The sequence below is a fragment of the Morone saxatilis genome, unplaced genomic scaffold, assembly GCF_004916995.1.
Source record: "Morone saxatilis isolate NCDOM2014 unplaced genomic scaffold, NCSU_SB_2.0 Contig10, whole genome shotgun sequence".
Taxonomy (NCBI): domain Eukaryota; kingdom Metazoa; phylum Chordata; class Actinopteri; family Moronidae; genus Morone; species Morone saxatilis.
The window spans coordinates 16566347-16583716 of NW_023339652.1; the positions used below are offsets into that span (position 1 = coordinate 16566347).

At 40.4% G+C, this 17370-nt stretch overlaps 1 protein-coding gene across 1 annotated transcript; it reads right to left on the reverse strand.

Moving 5' to 3' along the window:
• Positions 1-66: 66 nt before the first annotated feature.
• On the reverse strand, positions 67-17248 carry LOC118340975 (cAMP-regulated D2 protein). Its single transcript, XM_035679146.1, has 8 exons — positions 15871-17248; positions 14231-14432; positions 13625-13758; positions 12965-13092; positions 12665-12783; positions 12055-12195; positions 10438-10610; positions 67-1815 (listed from the first exon to the last, which is right to left on the reverse strand). The coding sequence occupies exons 1-8, from the start codon at positions 16354-16356 to the stop codon at positions 1363-1365; spliced, it is 1836 nt and encodes a 611-aa protein (XP_035535039.1). The 5' UTR covers positions 16357-17248; the 3' UTR covers positions 67-1362.
• Between the last annotated feature and the right edge of the window lie 122 nt (positions 17249-17370).

The window sequence follows — 17370 nt, forward strand, 5'->3', positions numbered from 1 at the left end:
GTCTAGCCATCACAATGTGGTCCTTGTCAAAGTCCCCATTTTTCCTGCTTCTAACACATCAACTTTGAGGATAAAATGTTTACTTGCTGCCTAATATATCCCACCCACTGACAGGCGCCATGATAACCAGATAATCAGTGTTATTCATTTCACCTATCAGTGCTCAGAATGTTATGGCTGATCGGTTTGTTGTATCACACTAGCCTCTTCCACACTGTGATTTTACTATTACATTTGACAAGTGCTGTTGGAAACAGGAAACAGATTATTTTTAAGATAATTTTACTTATTTTTATCACTTGTGCATTCAATTTATTGTCTCATAGGATTAATTTTAGGAGGCTTTGACAGTGGGTGCACTAGGTGTGTTCAAGTTGAGTGGGACACAAGTCTTTGCCTGCTTTACTTGCTCAAATTGTAATTCTGCAGTGCAGGGTGTCTTGAATCCAATGATTATAATTTTAGGCCTTAAAATGTTTTAATTTTGACAGGTCTTAAACATTTATTGGATTAATGACGTTAACATTACTTGTAACTACAAAACGAAACTACCATTTTGCCAATATGCACGTAAAATAGGTCCTGTTGAAACATAGAGAAACCCTGGAGTGCTTTTTGTGTTTATTCACCCTAACGGCTAGCTAGCTAACAACACATACCGACTCCATGTGTGTTTATCTGACAGGTCTCAAGAAGATATAAATTAATCAATCAATCAATCAATCAATCAATTACCTTTTACCTCTTGGCCATATCTTTAGGAAATTTGGCATTCAGTTCATTGCTATGCAGATGACACTCAGTTCTAGCTCTTCATGAGCCTTCTTCCACTCTTCCACTAACTTTCCTTTTTGATTGCTTACTGGAAATTAAGTATTGCTTCTCACACTACTTTTTTTTTTACTTTTATGAACTCTTCTTCACCTGAATTTACGATACATACATTTCCATTGACCTTCCATGCAGTTCTGCAGCTTTTGACATTTACTCACGTAAAAAGGGAAAATGGTGGTACTTTGGCTAGAGAGGCTATTCCTACTGGTGACCAATAGATGATGACAGAATGCTGATAATTCAAGCAGTTTTGCAAAACTGATGTGCACTACTACTACTTTACCTTCAAAAGTATATGTTGCTGGAGAAAGGCAATAGAAAAAACATTTTCTTTCTAAAAGCTATTTATTTAATTAATTGCTGCTTGGTCATATTTAATACTGATGAATGTATGAGATGAACACTGCAACTTCATGCTGCAAGATTTTCCAACTGACTTTACATATTCAGGAACAAAGAGAACAGCATGTATTGATGTTACTTCAATGCAAAGCAACCCAACACTTCCCTGCCCAGCCTGTCCCCTCACTAGTAGATGCCCAGTTTGTCCCAGAAGTCACATATATGACTCCTGGTTCCCACTTGTGCATGCGAGCGTACTGTCAGGTTCATGACAAGCCAGCCAGTGGTGTCAGAATAGCGTGGCCAAACGGGCAGACGCTGTTCCCGGCAGAAAGTTGTTTGTTGGACCCGTGAGGAAGGGTCGCCAGTGTGGGCAAAGGCACCCCAGTAGCACAGCATCCGATTGGATAGCAGTTTCTCTGGTAGTGACAGGGTGAAGTTGGCCACCGAGGCAGAGTGAAAGAGAAAAGGCAGCTCTGCGCCGTGGCAGGCATGCTGGTAGCAGAAAGTCAGACCTGACCACACTCGATGGTCTGACGCCACATGGTCGAACACGTACATCCACACCTCGCTGCCTGCTGCTGTGCCAGCACGTGCTGACCTCCTGGATGGACACAGGAATACGTAGTCGGTGACAATCTGGGGACAGGGAAAAAAGGGAGACAGCTGGTCAGACACATGTCGAGCAATTGGTCCAGACTATTGGACAATTTTGTACAGGCATTCATGGTCCCTTATGACTTTGACGATCCATTGACTTTTCCTCTAGTCGCATTATGAGGTTGACAAACTCATGGCTGTAGGCGCCACGCGCTGCTCAGGCAGCCTTTGTCAACGAGCTGTAAGGAACTTTTGGGAGCTACAGCATGAGCTAAGAGTGTGGTTTAACTCTAGGTGTGTGTGACGACGTATGTGACAAGTTTCCCTCTTCTCAACTGGCTTCGAGTTTGAGTACATGATAGATGGTGATAGACACATGGTCACCTGCCGAGGATTTTTGGAAAGTGCCGACCTTTTGTTTCCAACATGCAAAACTAAGGGCTTTTTCATCACCCTCAGCTGTTTATTTTTTTATGCTAATTACTACTAGTATGCTAACATGCTAGACTAAAATGGTGGACATGGTTAACATTACCAGCTGAACATCAGCATGTTAACATTGCCATTGTCAGCATATTAGTATGCTGACATTAGCATTTTGCTTAAATCACCTCTAAGTAGAACCTCACAGTGTCAGACAGGAGGCTAATTTAGGCCTTATATGCCTGCGTCGTCAGTTTTTTTTTTATCTGTGCCCTTCATAGAGGGATGTGACTCACCACATACCGACAGCAATCATGGCTTTCGGATGTTCTTTTCCTTTTGCTGTTCTTCTTACAAATACATCTCTTCTTCCCCTGACATCAAATTCCTTTCCCCTCACAAAACCTCCCACTCATGACCACACTGACACAGTTTTTTGTATTTTACTGGTTTGTGTGTTGTCATTATGGGTTTTACGTAAATGTGCTTTATTATATTTTTATCCCTTTATTCTTTCATAAATGTTTTTTATTTATCAATTACATCTGTTAAAAGAAGTTACATATTCCCACTTGTTTTGCATGGGCTTGTATTCATGACAGCTGAAAAGGAGTAAACCAATTTGACTACAATTTCGTGGACAAAAGATCTCCCTTGGCCTTAGGATCTGTGGATTACATTTTGGTGCCGATACAGGCTTTTAGCCATGGTTGTTTTTAAAGTTACATGTGAAGTCGATAATTAAACAACACTGCAACAACACTACATTCAAAATGTTTTTGGACCATGGAACCTGGAAAAAATATCAACAAGCTGCTTTGCAAGTTGAAGAATTTCTCAGCATTGTTGAAGGTTTATGCTTTACAGTGCATCTTCTAGTGTTTTTTTTTTTTGTCGAAAAGAAAATGAATAAAACTAATTAGGGTGACATCTACAAAGAGACGGGCTGGGGCAGAGCAGAAAAAACTATTGTTCCCTCTCGGCTAAAAGGAAGCAAAAAGAAAATGAAGGTAGACCGTCTTCTTCTGCCTGTTACCTGGAAACCAGTGTGTCTTTTTCAGCAGCACACAACCTGCGCCCACACACGCTGATGGACCGACATGCACACACGCTCACTCACACACACATATCTACTTCGTTTTTCACACACACTTGTCTGTTTCAAATGGCACAAGCAGAAATGTATTCATACCTAACAGGCACACACTGTACCCAAACACTGATAGTCATGACTCACGCAAGTGTATACAAGCACAGGTAGAAATTAAGTTATGTAATGTGGCCAAGTATAATGTTCTAGAAATATAAGATTTCCTCTGCTATTTCCTCTCCTCTCTCTCCCTCTTCCATGTGAGGTGTCTATATGAGGTGTTTCCATATTTCTGCTTAATGACTGATGCAGAATGTAAAACGTTTTAATTTTTGAGTTAAATAGGAACACATTTTAGTCACAGTACAGTGGAAACATGGTCATATTGTTTTTATTGCAATAAATGCTATGTATGTTAAACAGTCCTTGGTTTCAACATTTGGCTAATCTATTACGCCTGTGCACCTAATCTGTTTTTGTTGTTTGCCACAATTCATTCCCAATGTGCCACAAACACACCAACTGTTATGAAAGCAACTTTAACAAATGCAATTGCCCTCCAGCCACAACTTAAACAACTGAAACAATGCAGAGGTTTTATGTGATAAATATTTATCAGCATGAACAAACAGACGAAGAATAGTGTCAGCTCAAACAGCACAACAGTGAGAGCTTGCTGCGCCACGGAGCATTATATCGTTCTCACAGATTACCACCTGTAACAGAGACAGCTATAAATGGGTCGTTTTAGGCCAAATCAAGCATTATGCATGGTCCATTGTAAGTAATGGCACTATGCAAGAGTGCTGCAGGAATGAGTCCTAAAGCCCTGAAATAAAGGAGCATTTTTGAACCTCTCGTTTCCCTCGTCTTGAAGACAATGGGTTTTTGGGATATTTTTCTTTTTTTTAAACTACACCTGTGAATTTCGAAGCTTTTATGCGTCTTTAAAAACACGATTGCTAACAAGGGGCTAAATGAGAGTACAGAGGTTGTTGCAGATATTAAACATCACAGCAAACACTTAAAGCTTATCTGAACAAATGTGTAAGTATTATAAACCTTTGTTTGGAATTGTTGGGTCTCTGGGTAAATCATTTTACCATCTACCGAGTACCCTCTAGACTTGCTGTATTTGAAAAGTGTCCTGTCCAAACTCCAATGAAAAAATCCCATTGGCTCCCATTTGGCAAAAGAAACCAGAGCAATGCTGACGTCTGAATTTGGCCACAAAAGACTCGACTGTGATGGTTCGTTCTTCACCTTGGAACAGTTGTTTGACAGTTGTTTTCACTTTCTTGTGATCTTCTTCAATAGGTAGACTGAGCAAACTCCATTCAGGACCTGAAGTTGTGGGTGAGCTAGTAAGTCTACCTTGAGTTATGTTTTGTTTTGTTTTTTTGTCAAAGGATATACAGTGATTTTGGTGGCAGGCGTGAATTTACTTTACATTCAGACAATTTAAAAGAACATTAGTTGAAACCTAGTGGCACCCACTTCTATGGAAAAAGCACACGGTTAGTTTTTATGGTAAAGAGATATTTTTTAGCCTTTGTGCAAATGTAAATATACTGAGGCTACAATCATTCTGCACATTTACATTCTGTCAGACATTTCCTTTTTGTGTAAAATACAGCAGACCTTCTTCTCCTTGGTCTTTGCCTGGTTGACATACAACTTACAATATTACCTTTCCTTGTTGGGGGCAGAAACACATTTTGGGTGCTATTTGGAATTGATTTTCTGAGGCATTGTTGGTGTAGAGAACAACATCGCTGCCCCACTGGCAAACATGTCCCACTAACAGCATAGAGTACGAGGCCTACACATCAGTGACCAATGCAACTCTTTTGTTTTGCCTATTTTGACAAAAATCAGCGAATACATTTGTTGTTTTCTGTGAAACACATAAACCAGTTTGGACACAGCCAGCCTCAACCAGACACTCTTCAGTGGCAAGTAGTCTCCCCTTTCAATGGAATTACTCACTGAAATCTCATGGCTGGCAGCCTTTCACATACAGTCGATGAGGTTGTCAGTGGCTGAGAGGCTGAAATTCCTTTGATAACAAAAGAAAGTTGAGCGTTAGTCTCACTGGTCCTTAGCTTTTTTTTTTTACAGCTAGTGTTTTTCATTCTGTAAAAGACATCTCACAGAGAAAGTCTTCATAAAACTGTACTCATAACATTGATGAGTGGTGTGTTCAACTGGAAAGACGCTCATTTTTGTTCTGCTGTTTTGGATGTGTTCAGGGATATTGTGTTTGTGTAATACCGAGAAAATACACACATACCACAAACCTACATAAATGCTACAAAAGGCTGAGCTCTCCACATCAGCCTCCTCCATGACGGACTGTTTGACATTTGTGCTGCTGACCCCCCCCCCAGGCCTCTGGAGAAGTGCCCTTTATGAAGAGATGCAGGAGGAGTGTGTGTATGTGGAGGGGCAGGCTCTGGTTCTGACTCTACTGTCTCCCTACTGCACCATGAACTGTAACTGAATACTAAATATGTCCAGGAGTGTCACCTCCTGACCCCTCTAGCTCCCTGAGGCCGGCACCTTGCACTTTGCATCAAAAAAGCCACGAGACACGAAACAGCTGGAGGCTTTTTTCCTCTGCTGTGTTATCATGAGCCATTCCACCTCTGTATTTCCACAGCTAAAAACACAAAATGACTGAAAACAGTAAAAGAAGAGCAGAACTATGTTATAGTTATAATTAGAATTTGTGCAATAAGTTCATTTATGTGCAAAAATTAAAAACGTGATCACTTATGATGAATTAATGTGTTTGAATTTCTGTCACATTACTGCAGCAGCAGGGATCATGTTACTGATTGTTGCTACTGCGGTCAGTAAAGATTGTTTTATAGCATGCATTAAGCTTATTTCTTAGCATTTCAAAGAAAAAAATTAACTGATTAAGTAAGGTCATCAGTTTACTCAATGATAGAAAAGGGGCCCTTAACGAAAAAGGCTGGGAACCACTGCTTTGTGTCATAGGCTAAAGCTTTCTGATGCCACTTAGCAAGGGTGGATCAGAGGTGGAGTTTGGTGTCAAATGATTTTATATCAATTTTAAGAATAGGGTCTTATGGAAATGAACACATATCATTTAGTGATCTGTTATGGACACATTTTAGACTAAGTTATAGGCTTAAGTTCAGTGAAAAAATAAGTATTTGTAAAAATGTCTTAAGATTTGGGAATTAAAAAATATATATTTATTTCTAATGCCACCTTTAGAGATTCCTATTCAATGCTTTACTAATGTGCCACAATAATGTAATGTTTTTGGGTTCAGATATCTTAATTTGGGAGCTTTTCCAAGCAAATATTGATATATGTGACTGTTTGTGATTAAATTAGTATATTATATATATATTAGTATATTTCTGCCCCCCCCTTATAGTATCCATGCCTTCCCCATAAATATTTCTCTTGATCCACCCCTGCCAGTGAGTTCAAGACAAGACGCTGTAATCTGCAGCTTTTCTGTAACACACATCTAACATCTTAATTACAAAAAAAACATAAATATGACAACAGCACTGTACTGTCAGTACTGTCAGTAACCACTGTCATTAACTGCAGACAAACAGCATCCTTCTTGCTCTGCTACTTCTGTTAGTTCACTGTGCTGTTATAAAATAAGAATGTAAGTCGCACCCCCTCTCAAACCAGATGGACAGTGGAGAACCTCAGGATTTTGCGCGCCAAGGTTAAATCAGATTGAATTTAGCACAAAGCGAAGGAGGTCAGTTTGTGACAGGAAACAAATCTGTCTCACACCATTCCACATTGACATGAATGGGAAGTAAATTGGTCAAAGTGCACCATAAGACATGAATGAGCTGTGAATGTGCATACTACTGATTATGTTTATGGGCTAAGGTGGGTCTCACAGATGATGTAGTCAGATTTTTTAAAAGCACTTTCTGAATAAAAAGGGAATTCAGATTTATCTGGCTGCTTTTATTGAAGATTGACCTTTTGATAAGCGCAGCTTTAAACATATGTTAATAATATGTTTAATATTACACTCAGTTGCCAGGTTTTTTGGTTTTTATTGTAGTTATTTATCTACCAGAGAAAATGCACATTAATCAACATTGCAGTTTACATTACACTTCAATGTAAATGTGCCAGTGTTAGCGAATAGGCTCATTTTCATTTGTAGTCCCTGGGCAGGGCATAACAAATTAGTGCCCAATTTCATCAGTACAGTGCTTCAACAAGTACTACAAGAACAATACAATACAATATAATACCGAATTACATTACAAACGGGACAGAGATATATAAAACAATGAGATTATGTAAAGGCAGGGCCAGAGAAAAGATACGCCTAGTTAAAACAACAGGCCAGCTCCATTCATTCACTTAATGTTCAGTTTTTGTTGAAATTGTTTTTGACTGTAGATTCATTTTGTGGGCAGAAGTTTGTGGTGCTTTTGAATTGCATTACATTATACGGACAGGTTTTTCTAATATTTAGTGTGCCCTCATTAATACAAATGGGGTGTCATGTCACCCAGTGTTTCCTCCGCAGCCGGCCCTCTGTGTCTTATACCTCCTCGGCTGATCCCTCCTGTCACTGTAGCTGTTATAGGGGAGACGAGTCACTTCTTAGCGTGAGCAGTCAGGCTGCATCCCAAACAGACTAACTCCCTGAATCTAGTTGGTCCACATGCTTCACACATATAAATGATAGAGGAGAAATAAAAAGTCAGACTTTGAGAAAAGCTGGAGTTGTAGCTCCCTCTGTAGGCCAACGGTAGGAGCTGTGTTTGAGGAGCCAGGGAGCAACATTGAAGTCTGGAAAGTCTGCTGAATGATGGTGATAATGGTGATAAAGTCTGTCCGTAATGATAACTGCCCGGCATCTCGAGGAAATGTGACACTTTTTTAAGCAATCGCAGCAGCAAAAGAGAATGATTGTTTTCAATTCCCCGTCAGGCTTGTTAGACGCGGAGAAGCTGAAGAGAGCACAGAAGACAGCTGGGTCCTCGTTACACGCCGAGCTCCGGCTGGGTGGGACATCGATCCATGCATGACTGCCAGCCTCACAAAGCCACTGAATTTGTGTTTATTGATGCATGTATGTGTTTGAGTGTGTGTGGGTGACTGTGTTCAAATTTCTGTCTGAGCGTGAGTAAAATATGGAAGAGGAACAAGGCTCTTGCAGAGCAGGTAAAAGTGTAAATGCAGCCTTATTTCTTTGCCTTTTCTCTCCACACTATTTTTAACACATAAGAGATGTTCCACACATTTGTGGTTTCTCACAAATTACACGTTACTGTCAATGCCAGCTGGAAACTGACAGTTTACTGACAGGCACCGGGTAGCTAATGATGAGGAGATAAAGCCACATAAAATGGAAGAATATTAATTATACAGAATGTGCCTCAGTCTGATCAAAAACAGCTCTCTTCACTGACTTTGCCTTCTATGAACTGAAGATTTCTCTGTGAACCTTACCGTCTCTATTGAGATTTAACCCTTAGTCTCTTGAAAATCCTGCTTACCTGCGGTGCTAAATGAAAGGCAGTGACTGGCAGTCTGTCCAGTTCTTGTTGAGATATTTGACTGGATATGTGAAAAATCTGACCTGTTGGTGGCACTAGATGAAAGGTCTACGAATTACAAAAAATCATTAGGTTTCACCATCTGAGTATGTTTGATATCCCTACAAAATAGTCATTGATAATTCACACAAACAAATCAATAGGATATATTCTCTGGGGGCCGTGAATGTCTGGGCTAAAGTGGTAGACAGACTGACCGACATTGCCATGCCTAGAGCCATACTGTACCAAAAACAGTAAAAGAAGAGAAAAACTACAAACCCTCAAAAAAAAAATCAACAAGGTGTGTAGTGTGAAAGTACAGGGTTGAAACTTCTTTTTTCTTTCTTCGCACAACAACTTCTGTCACATTTTCTTTGTACACTATTAGCGCCTTTGAGGACTAAACTGTCAGGTAGTGTGTGCTGTTATCTCTGTTTGTACGTTTTGATTCATCACTACAAAAGACAGAGTTCTTGAAGAGAGCTCAGGTGGGCAGTGTAATGGAGGCCAGGAGGAGGCTATGACAGCTGGCTTTTCACCTCGCCTTTGAGAGTGACCATTCTTTGGTCGGACAACACACAACCTAGTGCAGCATCCCTATTCAGCAGTCTTATTCAGATGCATATACCTCAGTCCCTAGCTTGATATTCTAGTTATTGGTATTCATTGTCATGCTAACCTCACAATAACAGTGTTACATTTTTTTAGCAGGTAATATTTACCATGTCCACCACCGTTTAGTGTGTTACCATGCTAATGGTTGCTACTGAACACAGACCTACAGCTGTGACGGATAGCACTTCATTTGACCTAAATTGGACAAATGGAAATTTATACTGGTAGCGCCAGAGGAAAAGTCAGCTGGTCACCAAAGTTAATACAATTTATCTTGGGTTTTTTTTGTAGCAGATTTCATGGACATTTATCCAGTAGTTGAGATAGTTTTAGTATTGGACTGACCAAACCAATGACCAAACAACCGACTGAACATGCCTCTCTAGACAGTCAAAAGTTAAATCATCAGGTGCAATGAACATTTAAAGGTTCACTGTGTAACATTTAGGAAGGATCTATTGGAAATGGAATATAATATTAATAAGTATGTAAGTTTATTAGTGTATAATTATTAATAATAATTGTTAGATATTTTGTATCTCATGCGTATTGGCAGGCAGTCAGCCAGGGGAATGTATGTGTTTGACAACCACTGAAGCAGGACAAACTTTTTCGGGTGTATTAGACTCAGTACTAAGCTTACAATGGGATAAATGGGATTCCTCATTCATTGTTTTGAATGTCAGTGGTTTGTGAAGTCAGATGAGTGTAATTTGTCCTCCAATAGCAAACAGCATTAGCTTGGCTTTTATACTAATAAATAATCCAATATGTTTAGACATTATCACTGAAATAAATGTTCTTTGGCTCTACCCACCGTGGTTAACTTGACAAATAACTCAACAAATGAGATTATTCTTGGCCCTGAGTAAGCTCTCAGTAAAATGTGTGCATAGTGTATGTGACTGTACTGTATATCAGCTGCAATGCTGAAACTGAAAAGGATTGAGCTCCTCTTACCTGAGCTAGCATATCCCTGCGGTCAGCGTCCCTGTACAGGGGCAGGTACTTGTGCAGGATCCGCAGAGCGTGCTGTTTAAAGATGGCTGTGATGTACACTGTGCTCTCCAGTGCAGAGACTGGCTTGTTGAAGACGCCATACACAAAGATCACCCCCTCCTCTGAGGTTGTACCTGCAGGACAGAAAACAGAGCCTCAGTCCATATAAACAAGTACACTTCTGTGTCTAAGCCTCTAGCCTTAATTTGCACAACCAGTCTGTTGTCTGATTGTCTTCAAGCATGTTTACTTCCTGTTATGACTGTGGGCCATTTTATACCAACAGGTAATTAGACTTCAGCTTTCACATTGATTCACTGGGCTGATTAGTTTTCTAGAAAGCATGTATTACTCAGAGTTTTTTAACAGTGAACATTGCCTTCAGCTCTGTTACGATCTTGGGAATTTCCACATCAAATTATGTTATAATGAGAACCAAAGGGAGTTCAGTGGGAAGCATAGAGCTGAGAGGTTGCAGACTGGCCAGAGGTTGCTCTTGAGGCACAGTAATACCAGAACAAATTGATGATAATGGTAGTTTGTGTAAAAACAGACATGAAGATGAGATTCATTTCTCTATTGTCTTGGAAGATTATCAATTCTGGACCAATTTATTGGTGTTATAGTGTTTTTTTTTCCACATTGAAGCATTTAATGCATGGACTTCGTGTATGTTTGTATATGTATATGTATTTGTGGATTCTTAGAGTTCCCACATAAGGTCAAGTAGTGCAAATGGTTTGGGCAAACAGGCTTAGACAACAGTTTGCAAGATAACCCTTTGACCAATGGTGTTAGAACTATTCAGATTACTGAAGTAAAAGTAGAAATACCACAGGGATAAAGTAAGAGTCCTGCATTCAAAATAGTGCTCAAGTAAAAGCACAGAAGTATCAGCAAAATTTGCTTTGAGTTTAAAAGTAAAAGTACAACTGTACAACTGTACAGCTGCTTCTAGTCTTTATGCTGAGCCAAGCTAACCAGCTGCTACCTGTAGTCTTACACTGAACAGATTTCTCATTTAAGAAAGCAGATAAGCGTATTTCCCCAACTGTTAAACTATTCCTCCAATATTTCAGTTGATATTATGTCGTGGTGCATATTCTTTAATACTTTGAATGAACTAAACCAACAAAAGGAAGTGTAAGGGGTATGATTATTATGTGATCATTTTTGCCCTGGGGGCCCATAGCAGTTTAATCAGGTCCTGACTGTTGTCATTTGATCTACAACAATGTGTGTGCCTGCTCTTCACCTTCACACAATGCCCTCAGCTGCCTCATTGCCCTCTTTATTTGCCATGGCCTGAGGCCATATGGTCATAACAAATGCCTTCTATATTATAAGCTCATTACAGATTCTGTGTGTCAGAAATCAATCTAACTAAACTAAATGTAGTGGAATAAAAAGTATAATGTTTAAGTTAATGGAATGAAGAGGTAAACCAAATACTCAAGTAATGCACCTCAAAATTGTCCTTAAGTGCAGTACAAAAACCAAATGTGCATTGTTACATCCATCAGAATTTGAAGCAGCTTCATAATAATATGGTGCCATTTGTGTGTGTGTTTCTCTTACCCAGCAGCACTGCCTTCTCTTTCTGCCAGTGGCCCTTCTGGAAGGCAGTGACAGCTTGCTCTTTTATTAACTCCCCATCAATATACGGACCCCACGTCTCAAAGACTTCCAGGAACCGGAACGGGTTCACAATCTTGGAGCCTGAGATCAAAAAACAGAGATGGAAAATACAATGGAGTTTTACAACAGAGCTTTATCAGTAAGACCACAGGTCAGACAAAAAGAACTAGATGGAGTTATACTTGCAAGATACTGTAATTATAAGCCTGTTCCTGATTAGACTTTTGGCATTTTTCTTAGGACAGCAGAGCTGATGACGTCATCACTGAGTCGGTGATACTGATCAATAACCCTGTCAACGCTGCAGATATATTACAGTCATTTTGTGCCGTGAAGCAGTAAAACCCCTCTAATTGCCCCTTCAGAGGCCCACTATTCCTTCATTTTCATGATTCTGTTGTCCAATATACCACCCAGGATATAAATAATGTTTTTCATCATCTTTTGCAGATAAACATACTAATATCCTGCCTTATTATGTAACTGTGTGGGCAGCCCTGAGCGTTGCTCTAAATTTGGGGAGCGTAGGCTGGTGTTTGTGGCGCCCTACTTGTTTTCATCTGGGCAGCCAGGACGGCCTGTGGAGTGAGAGACAGCAGGCAGACGATGTTGCTCACAGAGCAGTTGGTCTGTTTAGCAAAGTCTTTTCCCAGCTTCAGGGCATCGTGTCTGGGAAAGAGACGGAGAAATACAAAATTACAGTTCAGCCTGAAGTTTTCTGTAAGCATGCTGGAGACATTCCCACAATGTTTGAATACAGCAAGAGCCCAAGAAAACACAAATCCCTACAAATCAATTTTTTTCAGCCAGGCTCAGTAACCAGTCTCAACCTGAGCTGATGTTTCCTCACCTGGTCTTCAGGGGGATGGAGAAGGGCAGACTCTGCAGGACAGCCTGTTTAAACAGAGGCTTGCTGCTCTGGATCATAAGGTGAAGACTCACTGACTGAGCACCTGCACTCTCCCCAAATATTGTCACCTGACAAACAAATCACAACACAGAGGCTTGATATGAAACACCGAGGTAACACTTACTGCTAAAATGAAAACTGTTTGAACTTGCCAGAAATCTTTTAAGTCGATATCCACTCTCGGAAAATATATGTGCATTTGGTCACTCCTGCCTTCATAACAGGCTACAGTCCATCTGTCACTGATTAACCTGCTTATTATCTCTGATTAACAGTTCTTTTCAGCTTCCTCAAAATTCATTAACATTTTTAATTTCAAAAAATGATTTCCAAACTTTTCCTCTCTGAATTGAATTAAATAACTGAATGAACTATGAGCTTTGTCAACCACTGTGATTTGTACCCCTATTTGCTCTTTTATGCGTGCATATCGCTTTGAAGAAACTCTGTTGCTAGCTTTAAAAAATAAGTGGTATCATTACTGGAGATCTTAGCAAAAGAACACAACACAAAATCAAGGGATATGGTTAGAAAATGATATCCAGTGCGTGTGTGTGTGTGTGTGTGTGTGTGTGTGTGTGTGTATGTGTGCTTGCTTGCCTTGCTTGGATCCCCTCCAAACACCGCAATGTTCCGCTGAACCCAAAGAAGAGCCGCCTGCTGGTCCAATATCCCATAATTCCCTGCAGCTGAGGTGTGAGGGTCTTTGCCCGACACAAGGAACCCAAAGGCACCTTGAATCACGCATCAATTCACATGATCAGCGAGACATAATTGACTCCAGCAAGACATTCATTTCCTCTGAGTTCCAAATTACCGTTCACATATATCTGCTCCTATTTTCAGTCTTGCAGGAAAGCAGAGTAATTACCAACAGGCTCGGTCATTTAAAACAATGACACACACGCACACACATTATCCAGCCTTATACTATCTGGCACACACAAGCACACACACATGCACATGAACACACCATTATTTTAGCTAAGTGATTAATGTCTTCCACGAGATGCCTGCTTGTTGCCTTTACCAAACCAACTGCAGTGCTTAGGTTCATCCTCCCTTTCTCCCTGCACATACAGTACAATTTAGAAAAGGAAGTAAATAGATATGATAATGGTAAATACACAGATAAGGTCCCTGTTTCCCAGTGCTAATACACTAGTATAGGTGCATTAAAGGTGAAATACCACCAAACTTTCTCACCCAGTCTGTACTCCAGGCTTACAACAACAGTGTGGGTGAAGTTGCTGATGAAGCGTCCATCGTACAGCGGCTTGGAGGCAGAGCCAGCAATGAAATCCCCCCCATGAATCCACACCATGACAGGCAGCGGGCTCTGCAGAGGGGAGCTGAAGTTCACATCCACTGGGACGAAGATGTTGAGGTAGAGACAGTCCTCGCTAACCTTTTGGGGACATCAGAGGAAATTCATTCAGTTTTTGTTCATTATTAAAAAGAAAAGAAATCAATATTTAATTTAGTTCTCATGCCTTAAATTAGCCAAACCACAAAACAATATTCCTTGAGTAGGTTTAACCACTTTCTTTCTAGGACTAATTTACGTTGCAATGAAGCTTTCGGAAATATTTGAGCGAAGTGAAAAATGCAACTTGGCCTTCTAAGTTCAAACTAGCTATAGCTTGTAACTGGCTAGTTAGCTACAGTTATCTACTTTGCTAGCCTTCTAACCCAACATCATAAAATGAATGGTCAGTGATGCACTTATCGTCCGTTTTTAGGCTGATATTTTGACCAGAATTCTGTTTTCAGTTAGTTAGCCTCTGCACAGTATCACCAGAATGAGAAGAACAAGAAAACCTCTCGTTACTCCGACACATTATTCCAAGATGGCTACCCCGACTGCTAGCCTTGTAGTCACACCATTTAAATAGCCTAAAGTAGCAACTTTACACATGGCCGTAGTAGTAAATGAAACCAGATGTGCATAGCCCCTTTTGAATTAGCCACATCAATGGTATGTTACTGCTAGCCATAGTGGTTTTGCTGCAATTTTGCCAGTTTTTTTTTATAAAGTGGCAGATATCAAATTAGCTGTGGGAAATGTTTGATATCTTGGACTCAAAATTAAAACTAGGGGGATGATTTTTTTCCAGCACAGCCGCTCATATTTACAGTATGAGCGAACTGTGTGGCCACATGGTGGTCAACGTTGGTACTGCACCAATGTACAAAACAATTATTTTTGAATTTTTGTTATTTTTGACAGCCATATCCTCTATATTTTCTTTTGTAGTTTGGAATTTTTTAAGCAACCTTGGGGAAGTTATGTTTTACAATAACAAACTACTTTTAGGACAACAAAGAATAAATAAAATATTTAGTATTTCCTTAACAATAGACATTTATCTATTCTATTCTTATTGTCTTATTTGTTTTCTTAATACAAATAAGATTTTAGAGGCTTTTTTATTGTATTAGGGGAACTTGGACTCTTGGGCCTTGCTATTTTAAAAAAATCTTGGAGACGGCCCTGCAAGGAGAGGCAGTACTGGAGTCCAGAATCCAGTTCTTGAATTACAGCCATGGCTTAGCTCACACTCAAAAACATTGGTGGTTCTTTAACTCCATCCACTACACCTAGATTTATGGTGCCATGATATCTTTGACTTTGAGAAAGGTTTATATAACATATGACTCTAATCTGTTTTCAGGGCTTAAGGGCCCTTTTCTGTCTTAGTGATCAAGCAGGTAAACTCAGTTTACTGTTGCACTCACTGTAAGTCACTCTGTTCCAAAATACCAAAAGATGCAAACATGTTTTCATATCCTGATGTGAAATGTTATGACAACATGTAAATAAGTGAGAATTGAGTGTTCCTTACTATCTGAGGACACTCCTCAGTGATGGGTCCGCTGCAGGCCTGCACACATGCTGCCCTGGGGAAGGAGGCATCATAAACCCCTGGCCAAGGACTCACAGGTCTCGGGGGCTTCCAGCGGTAAGCCCCAACAGGGGGATCTGCATATGGTATTCCATAAAATATATGGGCCTTATCCACCGTAACCCCCTTGATCTGGCCGTCTTTGGTTAACACCACAGGTCCAGGAGCTCCATTTGTATCCTGATTGACTGGTTTGTCCTTGGTTTGCTCTGTGATTGAGAGGACCTCGGGGCGCCTCAGCTCCTTGAGGGAGTTTATCTCAAAGTCTCTGTTGATGATGAACGGCTCGTCTCTCACCAGCAGCCCGGGGTAGATACTTCTCAGAAAGCTGACAAGGTCGATGTCATCATCATTTTTCGTCGCCTCTCCAGAGGCCAGCACTAAACTTAGTGTGCACAGCAGCAGCAAACAGTGCCAGCTCTCCATATTGCGTTAGAACACTCTTATACTTCCCCAGACCCTGCTGCTCAGATCATGATTTGACTTGAATTATGGTCCGGCAGAGGTAGAAAAGTTGCAGCCCACACAAGCCTGCAGCCTGAAACTCCCCACAGACTGTGCGTACTTGTGACTCCAATTTGGCTGCTTGCTTGTTAAGATTTATCAGACAAAAGCTGCTCTGTCTGATTGCTGAGTGGCGTCCAGTAGACCCTGAACAGCTGGACACAGACTCTGTGATGCAGGACCACTAATAGAGGACAAGTCGTCTTTCCTTTGCTTAATGTAATCACAAAGTATCACGCAGAAGGTAAATTGGGGTAAAAGGACAGGAAGGAAGGAACGAAGTCATTGCTACATTTTTGTTACATCCATTTCTTACATTTTAGATTCATCAATTACTGATTATTAATTAAAACAAAACAATTTATTTGTGTACTTCTAAATTGCAGATAGTGGACTCCTCCTTTCATTAAGGTGCACACTGCCACCTACAGGCCTTCTGCAGCCGTCATGCAGTAGTGATTCTCATGGGGTCCAACATAATTGTTAGGGGTGATGATGGGGCACATGCACACAGAATTATTTTTCCTTTTTCCACACTTTATCATTCTGCTGTCAGGCGGTAAGCGTACTGAGTCATTTCCGGTTTACTTCCTGCTCTGTGTACACTGTTTGGTGTTGTATCTCTGTCCAGTGAACGCTAAAACTAATTGTTTTACTCGTTACAGCGGTTATTTTCCCGCTTAACGATTAAACGTAGACTCGTTCTACCTAAACACTCGGAGTTACTCCTTCTTTTAGCGACTTTTTCGCTATTTTCAAAAGTTTTCCACACACGCTAGTTTCAATAAGCACTAGCAGTTAGCGATGGCTTCTCCCTCTTGTGGCTGGATAACTATGGTGGCTAATGATAACTTCCGGTGGTGCGGTACCTGTTCCTGCTAACTTACTAGTCTCGCCTCCAGCCAGTGAATAATACACTTAATACATGTACCATTA